Source organism: Pelodiscus sinensis, chromosome 13, assembly GCF_049634645.1.
Source record: "Pelodiscus sinensis isolate JC-2024 chromosome 13, ASM4963464v1, whole genome shotgun sequence".
NCBI lineage: Eukaryota > Metazoa > Chordata > Testudines > Trionychidae > Pelodiscus > Pelodiscus sinensis.
The window spans coordinates 25,816,169-25,835,311 of NC_134723.1; the positions used below are offsets into that span (position 1 = coordinate 25,816,169).

Genomic DNA, 19,143 nt, shown 5'->3' on the forward strand with positions numbered 1-19,143 from the left:
TGGATGCCTCAAGACAGTAATGAAGAAAATTAATTGGGGCCAAAGAGACTGAATTACTGTTTAGAGATAGTATTTTTACAAAAAAAAGTAGGATAATGTGTGCAAAGGTGCTTTGGGAGCATGCCCTGTTGTCCATGTTGTACTTATTCAGGGAATAAACAAAATTTCCACTTCCACTTCCACCTTTCACTAGCAGACAGAGAGGTTAGAATACTTTTCTTGATACATTCTGTATATATCCTAGTAATCTACAATCAGGGGAAGGAAATATTGAAAGAGTATGATAGTTTAATGGAATTCTACAAGAAGTTATTAGTTGTAGTTTGCTGGAGTGTAGAAATGTTTGCATTCAAATTTTCTAGTCACTGAACTGAAAGATCCTACTATTTGGAGATTCAGTGCAAATCCCCTTTCTATATCTTCCATTGAGAGCTTTTTTGTATATAAATATATAGAAATGATTTTCAACTGCTTTTTAAAAAAATCGATATCCATTTACTTTTGAAACTGTGAACCATATGCCAAGATATTTAATAAGATTCACCTACCTTGTTCCACAGGGTTGGTTAGAGTCACTGAAAAAGAAAAAAAAGACAAGCAATCTATAATCAAGCAATATATAATCTTTTCTGAAACAAAATCAAAAGAAAAAGAATTTTAATAGGCTAGAAGACCAGAAAGAAATTATTTCCAATTTTGATTGTTAAACCACAATCACACATAACGCTACATCTGGGAAAGCATCTCTTTTCATTTATCCACTTCAATGGTCTCCATAATAAAATGTTCAATCATCTTAGTTACATGGGTATTTTCCATTCCTACAAAATATAATTTTTCTCAAGAGTCCCAATAGTATTGATGCCTGCAAGATAATCAAGACTCCTCTAATAGCCTGTCCAAATAACATCATCATGGGCATCTGGTCTGTCAGGCAAAACAAGGCACAGACACCCAAAGCTGAGCTGTGCTGGCCCCACCACCAACTGCCAATGAGGGCGCTGTGGAATGGCTAGAGTGGTTCAGGAGGATCAAGGGTGGCTGGGAAGGCAGAGAAGCAAGGCGCCACCTCAGAAGCCCCTCCCCCTGGACACTGCATGGCATAGACACAAGGCTCCAATTACAGTCACAAGCAGTGTTCCCTCTAAGCCAGGCATGTAAAACTCAAAGTGTACTGAGGGTCGCATAAACGAAAACTGATAGCTTTCAGGGCCACCAAAGACAATGTATTTCATCAGAAAGCTGTAGTTATTTATTATTATAGATTATGTTTTAGGTATATTTTATAATATTTTTTCAGGTCTTGTTTTAATATAATGCAATAATTTGATGTGTAAAATTGTTATTTGCTCATATAAAATAATTTTTAATTTAAATATAAATTTAAGGTACTTTTAAAATTTGTTATATGCTACATAACTTGTTTTGTTGAAATAAAAATAAGTATAGACAGTGGTTAATCAAATAGAACAGGCTTCTGTGAAAATTTCAGATACTTTTTAAGTTTGAGATTTTATAAAACATAATTATTCGTTCAATTGCAAAAAATTAACATATATTTATTGATATATATACATTTCGTGATTTTATTTGGGAATAAATAAATAAAAACCAAAATATTAATCAAAAAACCCACCTCTCCCCCAGAGCCAGGCACTCCCATACTCCCAATCTAACACAATTGCCCTCTGCTCCCCCAAAGCCAGGCACCCCCAATCTAATGCCTCTCCCCTCCCCCACAGTCAGGCACTCCCAGGCTCCCCCCGATCTAATATGTGGGTTGCAGAGTCGCCGTTGCTGCTGCCACACATTTCTTTGTCAGGCGTATTGGGGCGGCGTGAGCACAGCGGTCAGCTGTGTGTGTGTGCTGGGTGCCATGCACAGAGCGGCCCACCTGGCCGTGAGCACATGCTGGGTGCCATGCGCAGAGCAGCCCCGGCCGTGAGCAGTTGCTGTGAGACAGAGCGGCCCAGCCAGCTGTGATCTGCACTCAGCCACGTGCTCTGACTAACCAGTGGGCTGCACTTTATTCTTTTATAAAAATGTAATGGTGGGCCACAAAAAAATTTCGATCGGGCTGCATGCGACCTGCCAAACACCAGTTTGACATGCCTGCTCTAAGCTGCATGGCAGCATAGCTTAATCAGCTCCACTCAGTCAGAGGCTCAGGGCTCCCTGAATGGAGCTGACTGACTGGGTGGGGCTGATCAATTACATGTGAAGCTGTGGTCACAGCTGTTTTGCAGCATGCACTTCCATTCATCTCACTAGCTCCAGGATAGCTAGCCCTGCTCTGCTGGTTTGTTCTCCTGCGCAGCCCCATAACCGATCCAGTCCCCTTTCCTTGCACCTTGGCCCAGCATGGGAAAAGTGGGCTTCCTCCTTGCTGCCCCCCTTCTCCTCCTTTGCTCTCTCTCTACTCAGTTGGCTCCTCCCCCCGCCAGCTAGTGTGTGCAGTGGTGGTAGGTTTGGTTTCACTTTCCCAGCCTAGTTGCTAACTGAGCCTGCTGCTGGGGGCTCTTTTCCCCTTGCCCTCTCCCCACACGCACTCCCCACAGTCCCTCTCCCCCTTGCTAGTGTGTGGAGTGATGGTGAGGGGTTGCCTAGCCCAATGAGCCCTGCAGAGATAGCTGCCCAATCCCCTCCCCTTGTCCTCTCTCCACAGGGTTCCTGTTTTCTATGCCCTGCAGTGGAGTGGGGTGGGGGTGGGAATGAGAGAATGGGGGTAAGAAGGTGGGGGGAAGGAATGGGGAGTGAGGGGTATGAGGAGGGGTTGGAGAAGAAAAGAGGATGAGGAATTGGTGGGAGAGGGACAGGATTCTGGCATGCAGTGTCCCCTCAGAAGCAGCTGGGGCTCCCCTGTTAAAGCAGACCCATCTAACCTTCACCCCGACAAGCCCCGCTCCTCTAAACCTGGACTCATCCAACCAGCTCCTCACATCTCCAGCCCAATGAGCTGCAGCAAGTTGCATCTGGACCCTATGAAGTCCCATTTCCTCAGCACCTGGATCCCACACCAACCCCCACCTTCCCTTGAGGTCAACCGGAGTTCCATTGCCCCTACTCCAGAACCCAATGAGCACCTGTGCATCCAGATCTCCCATTGAGTCACCCACACCCAGACTGCCCCACACCTGAATCCCCTACAATAACTCCCTCCACACTTGGATCATGCTGGGCTGAGCCTGCCCAGTCATGTCTGGTACACCTGGCAGAGAGGGTCAGGGCCAGGCCTTACACTGAGTTAGGGTCAGGTGAAGCCTCACTGTGAGGTTCCTGTACTGGGGTTTCAGGGTGATCTCCACACTTCAACGTAGCCAGTGGTCTATGCTCCTCTCTGCTAGAAATGTGAAGATGAGGGGTTTTCTTAATGGCCTTCCTATCACAGACTTCCAGTATGACATTGGATCCATCATTTAAGGTTTTGTCTCCAGGGGAGTTTTTCCACTGATTTAAAAAAAAAGCGGATAAGGAACTTAATTATCCTGTGCCTGAAGTTTCTCCAGCTGAAAAAAGGGATAATAATAATAATACTTGCCTGCCTCACAGGAGTTTGTGTAAATTCATTGGTTTTAGTTAGGTGTTTTGCTGTCATCAGATGGAAAGTGCAATTTTGCAAAGTGTTTTTTACAATTTCAAAATCTTTCTGCATTATTCATGCAGTAGCCACTGCTCCTGGATTACAGGATAATTTCAATTTGGGACTTTATGGGATGCTTCCTCCTCCCATGGTGTGATGCTAGAGCAATTTGCCCAAATGTAGTGCTGTTAATTAGGTACCTTCTGTGTGTCTGGCACATTGTACAAAACATGCTCCATTTTGTTGAAAGAGAAATTGCAGAAAAGTGTGTGTGTGTTTGGGGGGCAAAGGGGGTCCAAAATAATTTGCTTGGGGTCAGGGATTTGGCTGGATATTTCTTTCTCTTCATTCATTTCCAAATTTCCCTCTCCTCTCTCTCTTTTTGGGGAGGGAACAAGATTAAAAAAATCTGTTACAGAAACATGGGCATTTTGAACTCTGTTACACATATAGCAAATATTTCTAAAATTGACTGTTGAATAAAAATAAAGTTACTCTGTCTGAAACTGAAGATACAAGGTTACACAGGTAACTTTACACATACGCTCAAACTATTTGAAACAGCTTAGCATGTGTAATTACAGCTCTATTTTTTCAAGTTTCAACACTTCTTGACAAACACTTCTAAGTAAATATATTTTTGGGCTGTAATTTCATTTGGACCAACAAGCTAAACCTGGTGGAATATTTAAAAGGGAAACTTCTCCAAGGAAAATCCAGGATTCTACAGGGAGAGATCCTGATGAATTATGAGAAGTTGTTGGTACTATGTTGTGGTATTAAGGAGTGCCTACTACTCTTGACTGTCCTGAGGTCATACGATTTAAATGCTTAAGTTAAAATGATACTACACAAATCATTGGGTGTCTAGACTACACCTCTCTGTCTACAGAGAGATGTAGATTAGGCACATCGAAATTGCTAATGAAGCAGGGATTTAAATATCCTGTGCCTCATTAGCATAAACATGGCCATCACTTTTTTTTGAAACATAGTTTTTTCAAAAAAACCGACAGTCTAGACACGGATCTGTCGAAAATAAACCTCATTTTCCGTCAACAGAGGGATGCAGTCTAGACGTAGCCATTGTGTCAGTAGCAGGCAACATAAAAGTTTAGAAGACAGGGTAAAACCTTGAAAACTAAGCAAATTAGGGGTGTGAAAGTGTAACCTGTCCTACTTCGCAGTCCTCTTTATAACAGCCGTTGGCATAGATAAAGACTGTTTTTTCAGGTTTTCCCTTAAGTCTTCTATTCTTATGACTAAATATTGCCAATTTTTTAACCTTCCCTCAAAAATCAGGTTTTCTAAATCTTTAATAATTTTTGAGAGTCCAAAGGAGAACAACAATTTGACAAGATCTTATCTAAAGTGTGGCACTGCGTTGGTGACTCACATTCAATCTGTGATCCACTATAATCAGCAGTACATCCACCTAGCCTGGGACAGGCAAGGACCTATGGGCTGGATCTAGCCTTCCAGGCCTTTTACTCTGGCCTGCGGCCTGCCCCGTGACAACCCTCGGGTAATGCTGGGACTCTTAGAAACTGACCAATGGGAGCTGAGAGATTGTACTGGGAGTGCAGCAGTGCACGACCCCCTTCCCCTGGCATGTGGTGCAGAGAGCCACATGGAACAGGCTGCTGGCAGGCAAGGAGCCTGCCTGAGGGTCACGCTGGGCTGCTGGCTATAGGGTTGCCAGATGATTTAACAAAAAATATCGAACACCCTCCTCCCCCGCAAAAAAAAACACCGGGGAAAAATTCTGTCAAAGAAAAAAACAAAGGGAGGGAGAGACCAAAGTTGCTGGAATGGGGGGGAGGGAGAGGAGGAAGTCCCCTAGAACTTTTTTGTGGAGGGGAAAATTTTTTAAATTTTTTTTTTAAAAAGGAGGCTGCCCCTTTAAGACGCCGCCATCTTGGGCACCATTATTAAAACCCCGCAGCTCCACCCAGTAAGCACAGGGAAACTCGGGCTGTGGGGGGAACTGGTGGGGGGCAGGGACAGTTTGGGGGGGACACAGGAGCAACTTTGCAAGCTGCACTTTTGGGGGGCAAGAGCCGTGGGTTGGCCACAGCTGGTGTAGAGGGAGCTCCCAGGTCTCTGCTGGTCATGTGGACCAGAGCAGAGTGCGTTCTGCTCCCACTCCAGTCTGGCGCCCTTCAGCGTGGTGCCCGGCAACTGCCCCTTCCTGCCCCCGTGCGCTAGACTCTGCTGCAGCAGGGAAAAATTGTCTCCGTTAGGTTTCTGTCCCAGGGAAACAAGAAATACTGGACATTTCACATGTCCAGTATTTCCTGTTTTTTTTTTTTACCAGATGAAGCCCGCAAATACCGGACTGTCCGGTGAAAACTGGACACCTGGCAACCCTATCTGCTTAGATAAGTGCCTCCCAATCACAGCCTGCTTCTGAAACCCCACCCCCTCTTGCATCCCAGATCCCTGTCCCAGGTCACCACTCAAATCTCCTGTATTCCCCCATCTCAGGTCACAACTCCCTTCCAGATCCTGTGCCCCCTTCTACAGCTCTCCCCCAGGCCAGAATCCTCTCCTGCACCCAAATTCCCTCCTGGACCTTGCACCCCAATCCCCTGCCCCAGGTCACACAACCCCTTCCTTAACCCAAACTCCCTCTCAGACCCCACTCTCTCTTCCTGTACCACAGTTCCCTACCCTGAGCTCCTTTCTGCACCCAACCTCCATCCCATACTCCTTTCATTGAAAAGTGCAGCTTTTTACCGCTTACCAAATCTTCATAAAAAATTATTGCCCACCCCAACCTAGCCAGTTATTCTCCATTTTGTAGTTGTATTTGATTTTTCTTTCTTAAGTGTAGTGCTCTGCATTTGGTTTTACTAAATTTTGTCTTGTTGATTCCAGACCACTTCTCCAATTTGTCAAGATAATTTTGAATTCTAATCCTATCTAAGGGATTTGACTGATTAACTGGTTACCTGTAAGCATCACCTTTTCTGGGTGATGCCTACTGGTTACGGTTAACTGGCAGGGACTGAAGCAGCCCATGGCAGGAAGAGGGGGAGGATGTTCCAGTCCACCCATCACTGTTTAGCCAGTTAAACATAATGTTTAACCAGTTAACTACCTAAATGGGATTTTACATTCCTATCCTGTTTTCCAAAACTTGCAATCCCTCCCAGTTTGGGGTCATCCACAATATTTTTTATCATACTCTCCATTCCATCATCCTAGTTATTAATGAAAATACTGAACAGTCTCTGACCCAGGATTGACTGCTGCAGGTCCCCAATAGTTACACCTTTCCAGTCTGACAGCAAATCACTGACTTCTCCGTGCATGGTCTTTCGACCAGTTCACATGGAAAATAGAAATTAGAATAGGAACGAAGATGTATTGATTATGTTGATGCAGATGACTTCTGTTAATGCCATTACTGTCTGGCACTTTAGAGTCACAGTAGGCTATTTGAAATCAGCTAAGTAATCAGGATTTTACTGATGCTAATTATAGCAAAATGAATTATTTGTCTATGCACAGACACTTCTTCACATCTGAATTGCAATATCCTCTTCCCTTTTCTTTGAAAATCAGCATTACAAGGTCTTTCTAGCATTACACAACTGCTGCCTGGCTCCTTCTGAAGGCTCATTTTGATGCCCTCAGCATGACCCTTCCTGGCATTGTAAGCCCAAGGTTCTGCTTTGTGGAAGTGGAAGCTTTAACCTTATGGTTTTGCAACAGTTTGTTCTTTTCTCTCTTCTTTGACATGGCATAATATTTACGCCTCCAGCACACTCATTCTCTATCATTCTCATGCTGTGGCAGCATCCACCAGCCAGTCACTGGAACCAGACCCCCTCAAGCATGGCTTCATAGCCAAATCAGGCAGTAATAGCTGCAGTGATAATAGCATGAGATATTCCCTCTGGAAAAGAGCACATCACTTCCACAATGCTTCAGACTCAAAGTGGTACTATGTGACAGAATCTGTTAAAAAAATAGAAAAAGAAAAACTATTATTCCAAGAGTTTGGAAAGGACAACTTAGTGCTTTTTCAGATATGTGCAGTCTCTAGAAAAGCAGATTCAAATGCTAAGAGCATCTATTCATGGATGTAGAAGCTCTATATACCAACATCCCACATGAAGACGGATTACAAGCAATTAGAAACACTATCCCAGAGGACACTACTGCCAACCTGATAGCAGACCTATGTAACTTTGTTCTCACCCACAATTATTTCCAGTTTGAGAACAACTTATACCTCCAGATCAGCGGCACAGCCATGGGTACACGCATGGCCCCACAGTATACTAACATCTTTATGGCTGACCTAGAACAACGTTTCCTCAACTCCCGTCCCCTTTCACCCCTTCTCAACCTACGGTACATCGATGACATCTTTATGATCTGGACGCATGGCCAAGAAACACTGGAGATATTCCACAGAGATTTCAACAACCTACACCCCACCATCAACCTCAGCCTGGACCATTCTACATGAGAGATCCACTTCCTGGACACCACAGTACAAATCAACAATGGAAAATGAGACACCACTCTCTATAGAAAACCCACCGACTCATACAGTTACCTACATGCTTCCAGCTCCCATCCAGAACACACCACACGATCCATCGTCTATAGCCAAGCCCTTCGATACAACCACATCTGCTCTAATCCCACTGACAGAGACCAGAAGCTTCAGGATCTCTACAAAGCATTTATAAACCTCAACTACCCACCCGGAGAAATAAAAAAGCAAATTGAAAGAGCCAGACGAATACCTAGAAACCAACTACTTCAAGACAGACCCAAGAAAACCAACAATAGAACACCACTTGTCATCACCTACAACCCCCAACTTAAACCTGTCCAACACATTATCAATAAACTACAGCCTATACTGGAACAGGATACCATACTCCAAGAGGCTCTGGGAGACAGACCCATAGTCTCCTACAGACAACCACCTAACTTCAAGATGATTCTTACCAACAACCACAGGACATACCACACTAATACCAACCCTGGTACCTTCCCTTGCAACAAACCCCGTTGCCAGCTATTCATTCTGCTGATACCATTATTGGACCTAACCAAGTGAGTTATAAGATCAAGAACACATATTCCTGCGCATCCAGAAATATAATCTATGCTATCATGTGCCAAAAGTGTCCGTCTGCTATGTACATTGGACAAACATCTCAGACAGTTTGCCAAAGGATTAATGCCCACAAAACAGATATCAGACAAGATCACAAAGAAAAAACAGTTTCTTGCCATTTTAACCAGAAAGGACACTCTCTCAATGACTTAACCACCTGCATTCTGCTACAAAGACCTTTTACATCTGCACTTGAAAGGGAATCCTCTGAACTGTCATTCATGTTAAAATTCGACACTCTCCAAAAAGGAATGAACAAACACTCAAGCTATCTTACCCATTACCAAGACAGCTTCCCCAATTATCACCTCTAATACCATTAACTCACAAACATCCCACTCTCCCCACCTCTAATATCATCAATTCACAGACACTTACCTTCCTTCCTTCCCCCCCTGCATCCCCCTCCTGTTCTGAAATGTGATTTGTCCTTTTCATATGTGTTCACTTTTTTTAATTGTATCCTTTGGTATATATGGTTGTGACTATTTTCTTCCACTATTTGATCTGAGGAAGTGGGTCTGACCCACGAAAGCTCATCATCTAATAAACCATCTTGTTAGTCTTTAAAGTGCTACATTGTCCTGCATTTTGCTTCAACTACCCCAGACTAACACGGCTACATTTCTATCACTATTCAACCATTCATCCTTCCAGTACAGATAAACTAAATTTCATACAGTTATTGTGTGCGTGGGTGGTGGAGGGTGTCTTATTGTCTTTCAGATTAAATTTTAGACACTGAGGCCCTGTCTACTCTTCCTGGGCTTTAAAGAGACCAATGGTTTGACCATGACCACAGGAAACAAATTTTCTCTTTCCTCACTGTCACTCTGTTTGAAACACTTCACCCAGTTTGTGGCTGCAACACAATCTCAGGTTGAAAAGTTATATGGGCCCAATCCAACTTCCATGTAAACGTACACAAATCCATGGGTCCAGACTTAATGCACCCGAGGGTACTGAGGGAGTTGGCAAATGTCATTGAGGAGCCTTTGGCCATTATCTTTGAAAAGTCGTGGAGATCGGGCGAAATCCCGGATGATTGGAAAAAGGCAAATGTAGTGCCCATCTTCAAAAAAGGGAAGAAGGACGATCCAGGGAACTATAGGCCGGTCAGTCTTACCTCGGTTCCTGGAAAAATCATGGAAGGGAGCCTAAAGGAATCCATTTTGAGACACTTGGATGAGAGGGAAGTGATCAGGAATAGTCAGCATGGATTCACAAAGGGCAAGTCATGCTTGACCAATCTGATTAGCTTCTATGATGAGGTAACTGGCTCAGTGGACATGGGAAAGTCAGTGGATGTTATATACCTTGACTTTAGCAAGGCTTTTGATACGGTCTCCCACGCTATTCTTGCCAGCAAGTTAAGGGAATGTGGATTGGATAAATGGATGGTAAGATGGATAGAAAGATGGCTAGAAGGCCGGGCCCAGCGGGTAGTGATCAACGGTTCGATGTCAGGATGGCGGTCGGTTTCTAGTGGAGTGCCCCAAGGTTCGGTTCTAGGACCGGTTTTGTTCAATATCTTTATTAATGACCTGGATGAGGGGATAGATTGCACCCTCAGCAAGTTTGCAGATGACACTAAGCTAGGGGGAGAGGTAGATACGCTTAAGGGCAGAGATAGGGTCCAGAGTGACTTAGACAAATTGGAGGATTGGGCCACTAGAAATCTCATGAGATTCAACAAAGACAAGTGTAGAGTCCTGCACTTGGGACGGAAGAATCCCAAGCATAGTTACAGGCTGGGGACCAACCAGTTAAGTAGTAGTTCTGCAGAAAAGGACCTGGGGGTTACAGTGGATGAGAAGCTAGATATGAGTCAACAGTGTGCCCTTGTAGCCAAGAAGGCTAATGGCATATTAGGATGCATTAAGAGGAGCATTGCCAGCAGATCCGGAGATGTCATTATTCCCCTTTATTCGGCTTTGGTGAGGCCACATCCTGAGTATTGTGTCCAGTTCTGGGCCCCCCACTACAAAAAGGATGCGGAAGCATTGGAGAGGGTCCAGCGAAGGGCAACCAAAATGATTAGGGGTCTGGAGCATATGACCTATGAGGAGAGGCTGAGGGACTTGGGTCTGTTTAGTCTGCAGAAGCGAAGAGTGAGGGGGGTCTTGATAGCAGCCTTCAACTTCCTGAAGGGAGGTTCCAAAGAGGATGGAGAGAGGCTGTTCTCAGTAGTGACAGATGGCAGAACAAGGAGCAGTGGTCTCAAGTTGTGGTGGGAGAGGTCCAGATTGGATATTAGGAAAAACTATTTTACTAGGAGGGTAGTGAAGCATTGGAATGGGTTACCTAGGGAAGTAGTGGAGTCTCCATCCCTAGAGGTGTTTAAGTCTCGGCTTGACAAAGCCCTGGCCGGGTTGATTTAGATGGGATTGGTCCTGCCTAGAGTGGGGGGCTGGACTTGACGACCTTCTGAGGTCTCTTCCAGTTCTATGATTCTATGATAAGGGGATGGTTGGATGAAATAACATGATCGTGGTAACTAATTGACCATTCATTATCAGTTGGAAATAGGTCAATGGAGGGATGATAGGAGTTGCTATAGGGAACTTTCTGGGTGTCTGGCTGATGAGTCTTGCCCACATGCTCAGGGTTTAGCTGATCGCCATATTTGGGGTCAGGAAGGAATTTTCCTCCAGGGTAGATTGGCAGAGGCCCTGGAGGTTTTTCGCCTTCCTCTGTAGCATTGGGCACAGATCACAGCTGAAGGACTCTCTGCATGTTGGGGTCTTCAAAGTATTTGAAGGCTTCAATATCTGAGACATAGGTGAGAGGATTATTCTAAGAGGGGTGGGCGAGATTCTGTGGCCTGCACTGTGCAGGGGGTCAGACTAGATGATCATAATGGTCCCTTCTGACCTTAAAGTCTATGAGATCTCCTGTTGACTGTAATGGGAGTTGGAATTGACATCATAAGAATTAAATATAATTATTACTAAACTTATATAGCTTTTCCACCAACACCCTTTCAAAAAACAAAAATAGATCTTATCATTGTTATTGCTCTGGTCACCACCAACACAAGTCTTTCTGAGCACAAAACAAGCCAATGTAACTCCAAGAGGTTCTGGGAGACAGACCCATAGTCTCCTATAGACAACTACCTAACCTCAAGATGATTCTTACCAACAACCACAGGACATACCACACTAATACCAACCCTGGTACCTTCCCTTGCAACAAACCCCGTTACCAGCTTTGTCCACATATTCACTCTGCTGATACCATTATTGGACCTAACCAAGTAAGTTATAAGATCAAGAATACATATTCCTGCGCATCCTGAAATATAATTTAGTGCCGAAAGTGTCCATCTGCTTTGTACATTGGACAAACGTCTCAGACACTCCGCCAAAGGATCAATGCCCACAAAACAGATATTAGACAGGATCACAAAGAAAAAACAGTTTCTTGCCATGTCAACCAGAAAGGACACTGTCTCAACGACTTAATTACCTGCATCCTGCTTCAGAAGGCTTTTAAATCTGCACTTGAAAGGGAATCCTCTGAACTGTCATTCATGCTAAAATTCAACACTCTAAGCGTGGGTCTCAACAAAGACCCCAGTTATCTTACCCATTACAAAGATAGCTTCCCCAATTATCACCTCTAATACCATTAGCTCACAGACATTTACCTTTCCCCACCTCTAATACCATTAACTCACAGACATTTACCTTTCCCCCACCCCCCCCGCATCCCCCTTCTGTTCTGAAATTTGATTTGTCCTTTTCATATGTGTTCTTTTTTTTAATTGTATCCTTTGGTATATATGGTTGTGACTATTTTCTTTGATCTGAGGAAGTGGGTCTGGCCCACGAAAGCTCATCATCTAATAAACCATCTTGTTAGTCTTTAAAGTGCTACATAGTCCTGTAAAATGTTTCTCCTGTTTCTCCACTCGCCTCAATGTGGTCTGGTTCCAAGAGCCTCCTAGGCCTTGTTTCAACGAGGTTTACAGGATCGGTCAGCAAAGGCTTCCCCAGCCGACAGATCCATGTCTAGACTGCTGCGCTGTGTCGCATCAGCTGATCATTGGCGAAGCGCGGCGGCCATGTTTATTTTAATGAAGTGGGGATTATTTAAACCACTGCTTCTTTGACTATGCCGAATAAACTAATTTACATGACTCCGTCGACGGAGCCATGTAGTCTAGACACACCCTAGGGAACAAAGTCCCCAGTGCGCGATGGACCAGTATTTTAGGTACCGTGCTGGCTGTTGGGGCGGTGGGGGAAAGAGGGTGAGTAGCCCGCGCACTTCCAGGACCTGGCGGGCAGCTGCAGAACTCCCCCCCTGACCTCACAGAAAGCCCGTGCCGCCTCCATGGTCCCTGAAGGCATCAGCGTGACCTGCATCTTGGGGATGGGGGACAGCGAAGGGAGACCCCCAGAGCCTTTTGATCGACTGGTCAAACCTCCAAGATTGACCAGTCGATCGCGATCGGAGGGTTGGTAACCACGGCACTAGGCTATGGCTATCTAATTCTTTATCTCACCCAATTACTACAGGCAGTCCCCGAGTTACGCGGATCCGACTTATGTCGGATCCGCAGTTACGAACGGCGCCGTTCCTCTCCCTGGTCTCCAGCAGACCAGGGAGAGGAAGCAAAGCGGCGGAACGCGTGGGCAGCGGACAGGGCTGTCCGCTGCCCACGCGCTCTGAGGCTTGGCTCTGCTTTGCCCCCCCCCTCCACCTGGTCTGCAGACCAGGGGGACGCGGGGGAGGGGGGGGCAAAGTAGAGCCAAGCCATGGAGCGCCTGGCCAGCTGACAGCCCAGACGCGTCTGGGCTGTCAGCTGATCGCGTGCTCCGCGGCTTGGCTCTGCTTTGCCCCCCCCCCCCCCCGTCCCCCTGGTCTGCAGAACAGGGGGGGGGGCAAAGCAGACCCAAGCAGAGCCAAGCCGCGGAGCGCGCGATCAGCTGACAGCCCAGACGCGTCTGGGCTGTCAGCTGGCCGGGCGCTCCTCGGCTTGGCTCTGCTTTGTCCCCCCTCACCCCCTGGTCTGCAGACCAGGGGGAGGGAGGGGGCAAAGCAGAGCCAAGCAGAGCCAAGCCGCGGAGCACGCGGTCAGCTGACAGCCCAGAAGCGTCTGGGCTGTCAGCTGGTAGCGCGCTCCGCGGCTTGGCTCTGCTTTGCCCCCCCTCCCCCTGGTCTGCAGACCAGGGGGACGGGGGGACGGGGGCAAAGCAGAGCCAAGCCGCGGAGCGCGCGGTCAGCTGACAGCTGTCAGCTGGCCGCGTCCTCCGCGGCTTGGCTCTGCTTTGTCCCCCCCCATCCCCCTGGTCTGCAGACCAGGGGGACGGGGGGGGGGGCAAAGCAGAGCCAAGCCGCGGAGCACGCGGGCAGCGGAAAGCCCAGACGTGTCTGGCCTGTCCGCTGCCCGCGTGTTCCGCCGCTTTGCTCCCCGTCCCCCTGGTCTGCAGACCAGGGGGACGGGGAGCAAAGCAGAGCAAAGCCACGGAGCCCGAGGGCAGCAGGACAGCCACGGCGCGTCTGGGCTGTCCCGCTGCCCCCGTGCTCCGTGGCTTTGCTCCGGACACCTGTGGTACAGCAGCTGGGGCACTGCCAGTTGGTCCCGTAGCACCGCTCTGGGCGCTACTGGACCAACCGGGCAGCACCCCAGCTGTTCTGCCCCAGGCGTCCTGATTCAGCCACTGCTGGTCAGATTCAGCAGTGGCTGAATCAGGACGCCAGGGGCAGAGCAGCTTGGGTGCTGCTGGGTTGGTCCAGTAGCGCCGAGGAGCGGCGGCGCTACTGGACCAACCCAGCAGCACCCCAGCTGCTCTGCCCCAGGCGTCCCCAAGTCAGCCGCTGCTGAAACTGACCAGTGGCTGACTACAGGAAGCCCCTGCCCCGGGCTTCCTGGAATCAGCCGCTGATCAGTTTCAGCAGCAGCTGACTTGGGGATGCCTGGGGTTCTTAAGTTGAATCTGTATGTAAGTCAGAACTGGCGTCCAGATTCAGCCGCTGTTGAAACTGATCAGTTTCAGCAGCGGCTGAATCTGGACGCCAGTTCCGACTTACATACAGATTCAACTTAAGAACAAACCTACAGTCCCTATCTTGTACGTAACCCGGGGACTGCCTGTATTTAATTATTCCATTGTTTAAATTAAAGAGCAGAAATAGGAGAAATTGAGGAGCGTTACATCAGGCTATTCCATATTCTGGTAGGGTACTCTACTGATCTATCTCTGGTGCCTAGGGAGAAGCTGCAATGCACATGTCCAGGAGTGCTGAGTAAGTTTAGGTACATGTTGGGTTAGGTGGCAACCAAGCAGGAGTTTTAAGATCTGTAGTGGTATTGATAAACATGACGTAGGCACTTATAAATGAGATGTAGGCACCTAAATACCATCATGGATTGTACCCAGACATCCTGGCCCAAAGTGCTATAGAAATGTTAAATACAACTACACTGAGATTAAATTATTTTAACTTGCCTGCAAGCTTACTAATCATTACTTTTGCCTCTTAGATAATAATGCAATAAAGCAATTTATTGAAGACTGCACTGATTATTGTTATGAGCTGATCATTGCAGAACCAAAAGCCTAGGTTAGATAAAGAAACAAAAGAAATTGGTCTGCATCGCAAAGCATTATTCACTGTTCTTTATTTAACTGAAATGAATATTTCCTTTAAATATGGTTCAGGGTCCATTTACATGAAATATCATTGGAGATCCATCTCCCTCTCAACTTCATATTTATTTTTGTGAACCCCACCACCATGGCATCTGAGAAGATAAGATACAGATCAACTCGACACCCAACAATGCCCATTCAACATTAGCTAAGAAAAGAATTCAGTCATGAATCTGGGGTAGTGGGACAGTGCACCACAAAAATTCCCTGAATTAATCGCACCCTATAATTGGTATGTTAGTCGGACACACAAATATATTTCTCATTAACAGGGCTCGCCGAGCCGCGGCAAGCACTGCTCGCCAGCCACGCTCTCCAGCGTTCTGCGCATGCGCAGATCGCCTGAAACCGGCTCTTCCGGGATGTAATCTACACACCACAGGCGAGTAGATTACATAGATTGTCAAGCCCTGCTCATTAAAACAAGTCACTGTCTGCAACTAAGGCAGAAATGGGCAACCTAGACTAGTGAAAGGACAGCATGAATGGCCCTCCATTCAGTGGGCCTCAAGACAACAATAACAACAAGATGGTCTCCTACGATAGGGTAGTTTTGCTAACTGTGCTTGAGTACCTAGAATTTGTGGGGTGAGACAACTGAATTGTGGCAGTGTTTTGATTGGACACTTATGTTCTTATGAGCTCACAGCTCTCACAGTCAAAGTTATGTGCAAAGAGCACACACCTCATTTCATGCACCCTTGCTTTAGGTGTGTCTCACTTTAGTAATACTGGTACGGAAAAAACTACATGGACAGAAACTAGCAGAATCTGACAACCATGCATGTGGACAGTGATAAACAAAATGTCGCAAAACCCACACATAAAACTCCAATGGGCTGTATGTCGCCCATGGGCCACAGGTTGCTCACCACTGATCTAAAACTATATCTACAGTACGTACTAAGAATGAACTCCCCTGCTCATTTACATATGCTCCCTACTGCTACTGTGGCTGTGTATACATAGCAAGATGCAAATAGCAACCATCTCCCTAACTGTCCTGAAATTCATGCTAAATTTCATCTCCTGTGAACCCACCTGTTGCAACACAAGACCAGAAGAATCATCATGGGCAGGGGAAGGCATTGCTTTCCCAAATTGCCAGCCTGGCCTCGCCCACACTTCACCCCCAGAACACCTAATGTAGGCATACTGGGAGCAGAGTGTTGCTGCCATGGTCCAGGCTGGGGATACTGGGGCCATCCACTACCCTTCCTCTCTGTTCTCCAGGGCCGTGGAGGCTGGAGCAGCGTGCCCTCTGCAACTCTCTGAGCTCTAGGGCTAGGAACGAAGGAGCTGTGTGCCGCCCACTCTCCCCGTGCTCCAGGCTTGGGAGGCTGGAGCCATGGACACATGCCCGCCCACCCGTCCTCCTCTCCTCCCCATGGTGGTGCTGGGCATGCTGCCCCACCTCCTTGTGTTGTTGGGGGGGTAGGGAGGTGGCTTGGCTCCTGTGGGGGCTGGGCCTACCTTCCTACCTTCACCAACCACCCATGGGCATCATCCTATTAAAACTCAGTATTGCTAGCGGAATGAGGGTTCTGCTCCATAATGATGTCTTTGTGAACTACTGCTCTTGCACTGGACAATACAAACCCAAAGTCAGTCACTGTTAACCACTGTCCTGCGTTTCTGAGTCAATGTAAGATTAATGGTGACAGATGATGTGTCCAAGCGACCACAGAAGCTGACTAAGTGGTCTATACCTGGATGTGTCTCTTTTCTGTGTAACTTACCCAGCTAGAGTTTAAAGGGCACATGAGCACAGAAATTATTTACCGCCAAACATGCAGTGCCATACAAACACTGCTGCTCTCACTCTTCATATTAATGCTGATTTTACCACCATCACAATATTATCAATTCTCACAGTATTAAGGCTGTCCCTCAGGGGTGTTAGGTCTGGGGCAAACCCCTCCCCGATGTTCCAGTCTCAGGGCAGCCCCCCCTCCACCATAAGCGTCTGCTCCACTTTCACTTCTGCTCCTTCCCTTCCCACAAACTCCATCACCTTGCCCAAAGCCCCTGAGCAATGTGAGCTGGGGGATCCTGCTTGGTGCAGGGTGGCAGCAGAGGTCACCCTCACCCCTGCACTCAGCGTGATGGCGGGAGCCGGAGCGACTGGCAGCCTGACTGCCCCGCCCTCCTCTCTCAACCTGCTGTGCTCTGCTTCACCACATGTGTGACAAAGAGAAAGCCAGACCAAATTCTCCCAAGCCAATTGTTGGCCCAGCATCTGGACCTATTGGCCTCTCCAGCTCCCACCTCCGTGGTGAGTGTGGTGTGGGGAAGGAGGGGAGACATGACACTTGCTTCTGCCCTGTGCCAAGTCCCTAGGTAGTTTCCCCAGGCTGCTTGTGGGCTCCGTGCTTAGGATGGTTGAGGCAGCCATTGTGGGCCCCTCACAGCATGGGGTATGGGACAGTCACCCTGAATCGTTCTAGGTAAGGGACAGCTCTGCATGGTATCACAAGTCTCAAAATATTTAGAGGTTTTGTGAAGCCCAAGCTCTTGGAGTTACACAATCATGTAAGAATATAAGTTTTCATTTCTTTAAAAAAAGATTCTAGTGTTCGTGGTTGCAGAGATAAGCTTGAGAGCATGACCTCCCAAAGTAGTGATGGGCAACCTGCAGTCTGTTAGGGTAATCCACTAGCAGGCCGGGAGACAGTTTAGTCACATCGTGTGTCAGCAAGCACAGCCCCGCTACTCCCCAGAGCTCCCACTGGCTATGGTTCACCGTTCCCAGAAAATGGGAGTTTTGGAAGTGGTGGTTAGCACAATCCTGGAGCCCATGTTGCTTTTTGCAACTCCCACTGACTGTGAATGGTGAACCACAGCCGCTGGATGCTATAGGGAGCTGTGCCTGCAGATGTTCAATGTCAGCAAAATGTCTCCTGGCCTGTCAGTGGATCACTTGCTTGGTAGCGTGCAGCTCGCAGGTTGCCCACCACTGTCCTAAAGACACAAACCCAAGAATAGAAATAATAAGCATTTAAAAACTATTATTGTTACAGTTGCCATTATTTTTGGGGGGCCTAAATAATGAATTTTAAAAAAGCTTATCATTGACAATGCCCTCATCAAAGGAGAGAATATTTATCTCCCCTTCTCTTCCTGCTGGCTCTCTCAATCTGGAACGCAATGAACCCAGAGGAGCTAGGCCCGATCTATGGCTCAGTTGGGTACCAAATATGGCTTTTAGCCATATTTGGCTACCTCATGTGCTGGAGCTGAAGCTGGACTGCAGTGCGGCTATACCTACTGGAAAAACTGCATTGTGGCCCCAGCTCAAGCCCCGGTGGCCACCAACCGGCTCCTCCGGGCCTCATGGTGGGCCACTACCCCATATGTTGAAGCTGGAGCCAGCTCGTGGTGTGGCTGCTCCTGGGGTGGGGCCACAGTGCAGCCCCAGGAGCAGCTGCACTGTGGCCTCAACTCCAGCCCTAGCACATGGAACAGCTGCCTGCCACTTGGCCTTGCCCCGGGAGCAGCCGGGCAGCCACCACGGGGCCCTGGCCCCAGCTACAGCCCTTCCCCAGGCTGGCTGCCTTGTATGTCTGGGCAGCTTGCTCAATGTGCCAGAGTTGGGGATGGGAGGGAGACTGCGGTGCAGCTGCTCCCATGGCAGCCTGGGTAACAAGGCCCCAATCGGGTCCCAGTAACCATCTGGCCGCAGCTTCCTATACCTGTCCCCAATCCTGGGGCAGGCCCCACAGTCTGGACCCCATATGGCTGTAGCAGGGCTG

General features: G+C 47.5%; 1 protein-coding gene across 3 annotated transcripts in view; it reads right to left on the minus strand.

Annotated features, from left to right (window-relative positions):
* Positions 1–19,143, minus strand: part of ZDHHC15 (zDHHC palmitoyltransferase 15) — a 226,177-nt gene that overhangs the window by 37,236 nt on the left and 169,798 nt on the right. For all 3 annotated transcript variants that reach the window (XM_025178030.2, XM_075940891.1, XM_075940893.1), the window contains one exon: positions 549–575. In XM_025178030.2, the coding sequence (XP_025033815.1) occupies positions 549–575 (27 nt within the window). The remainder of the gene's footprint in view (positions 1–548; positions 576–19,143) is intronic.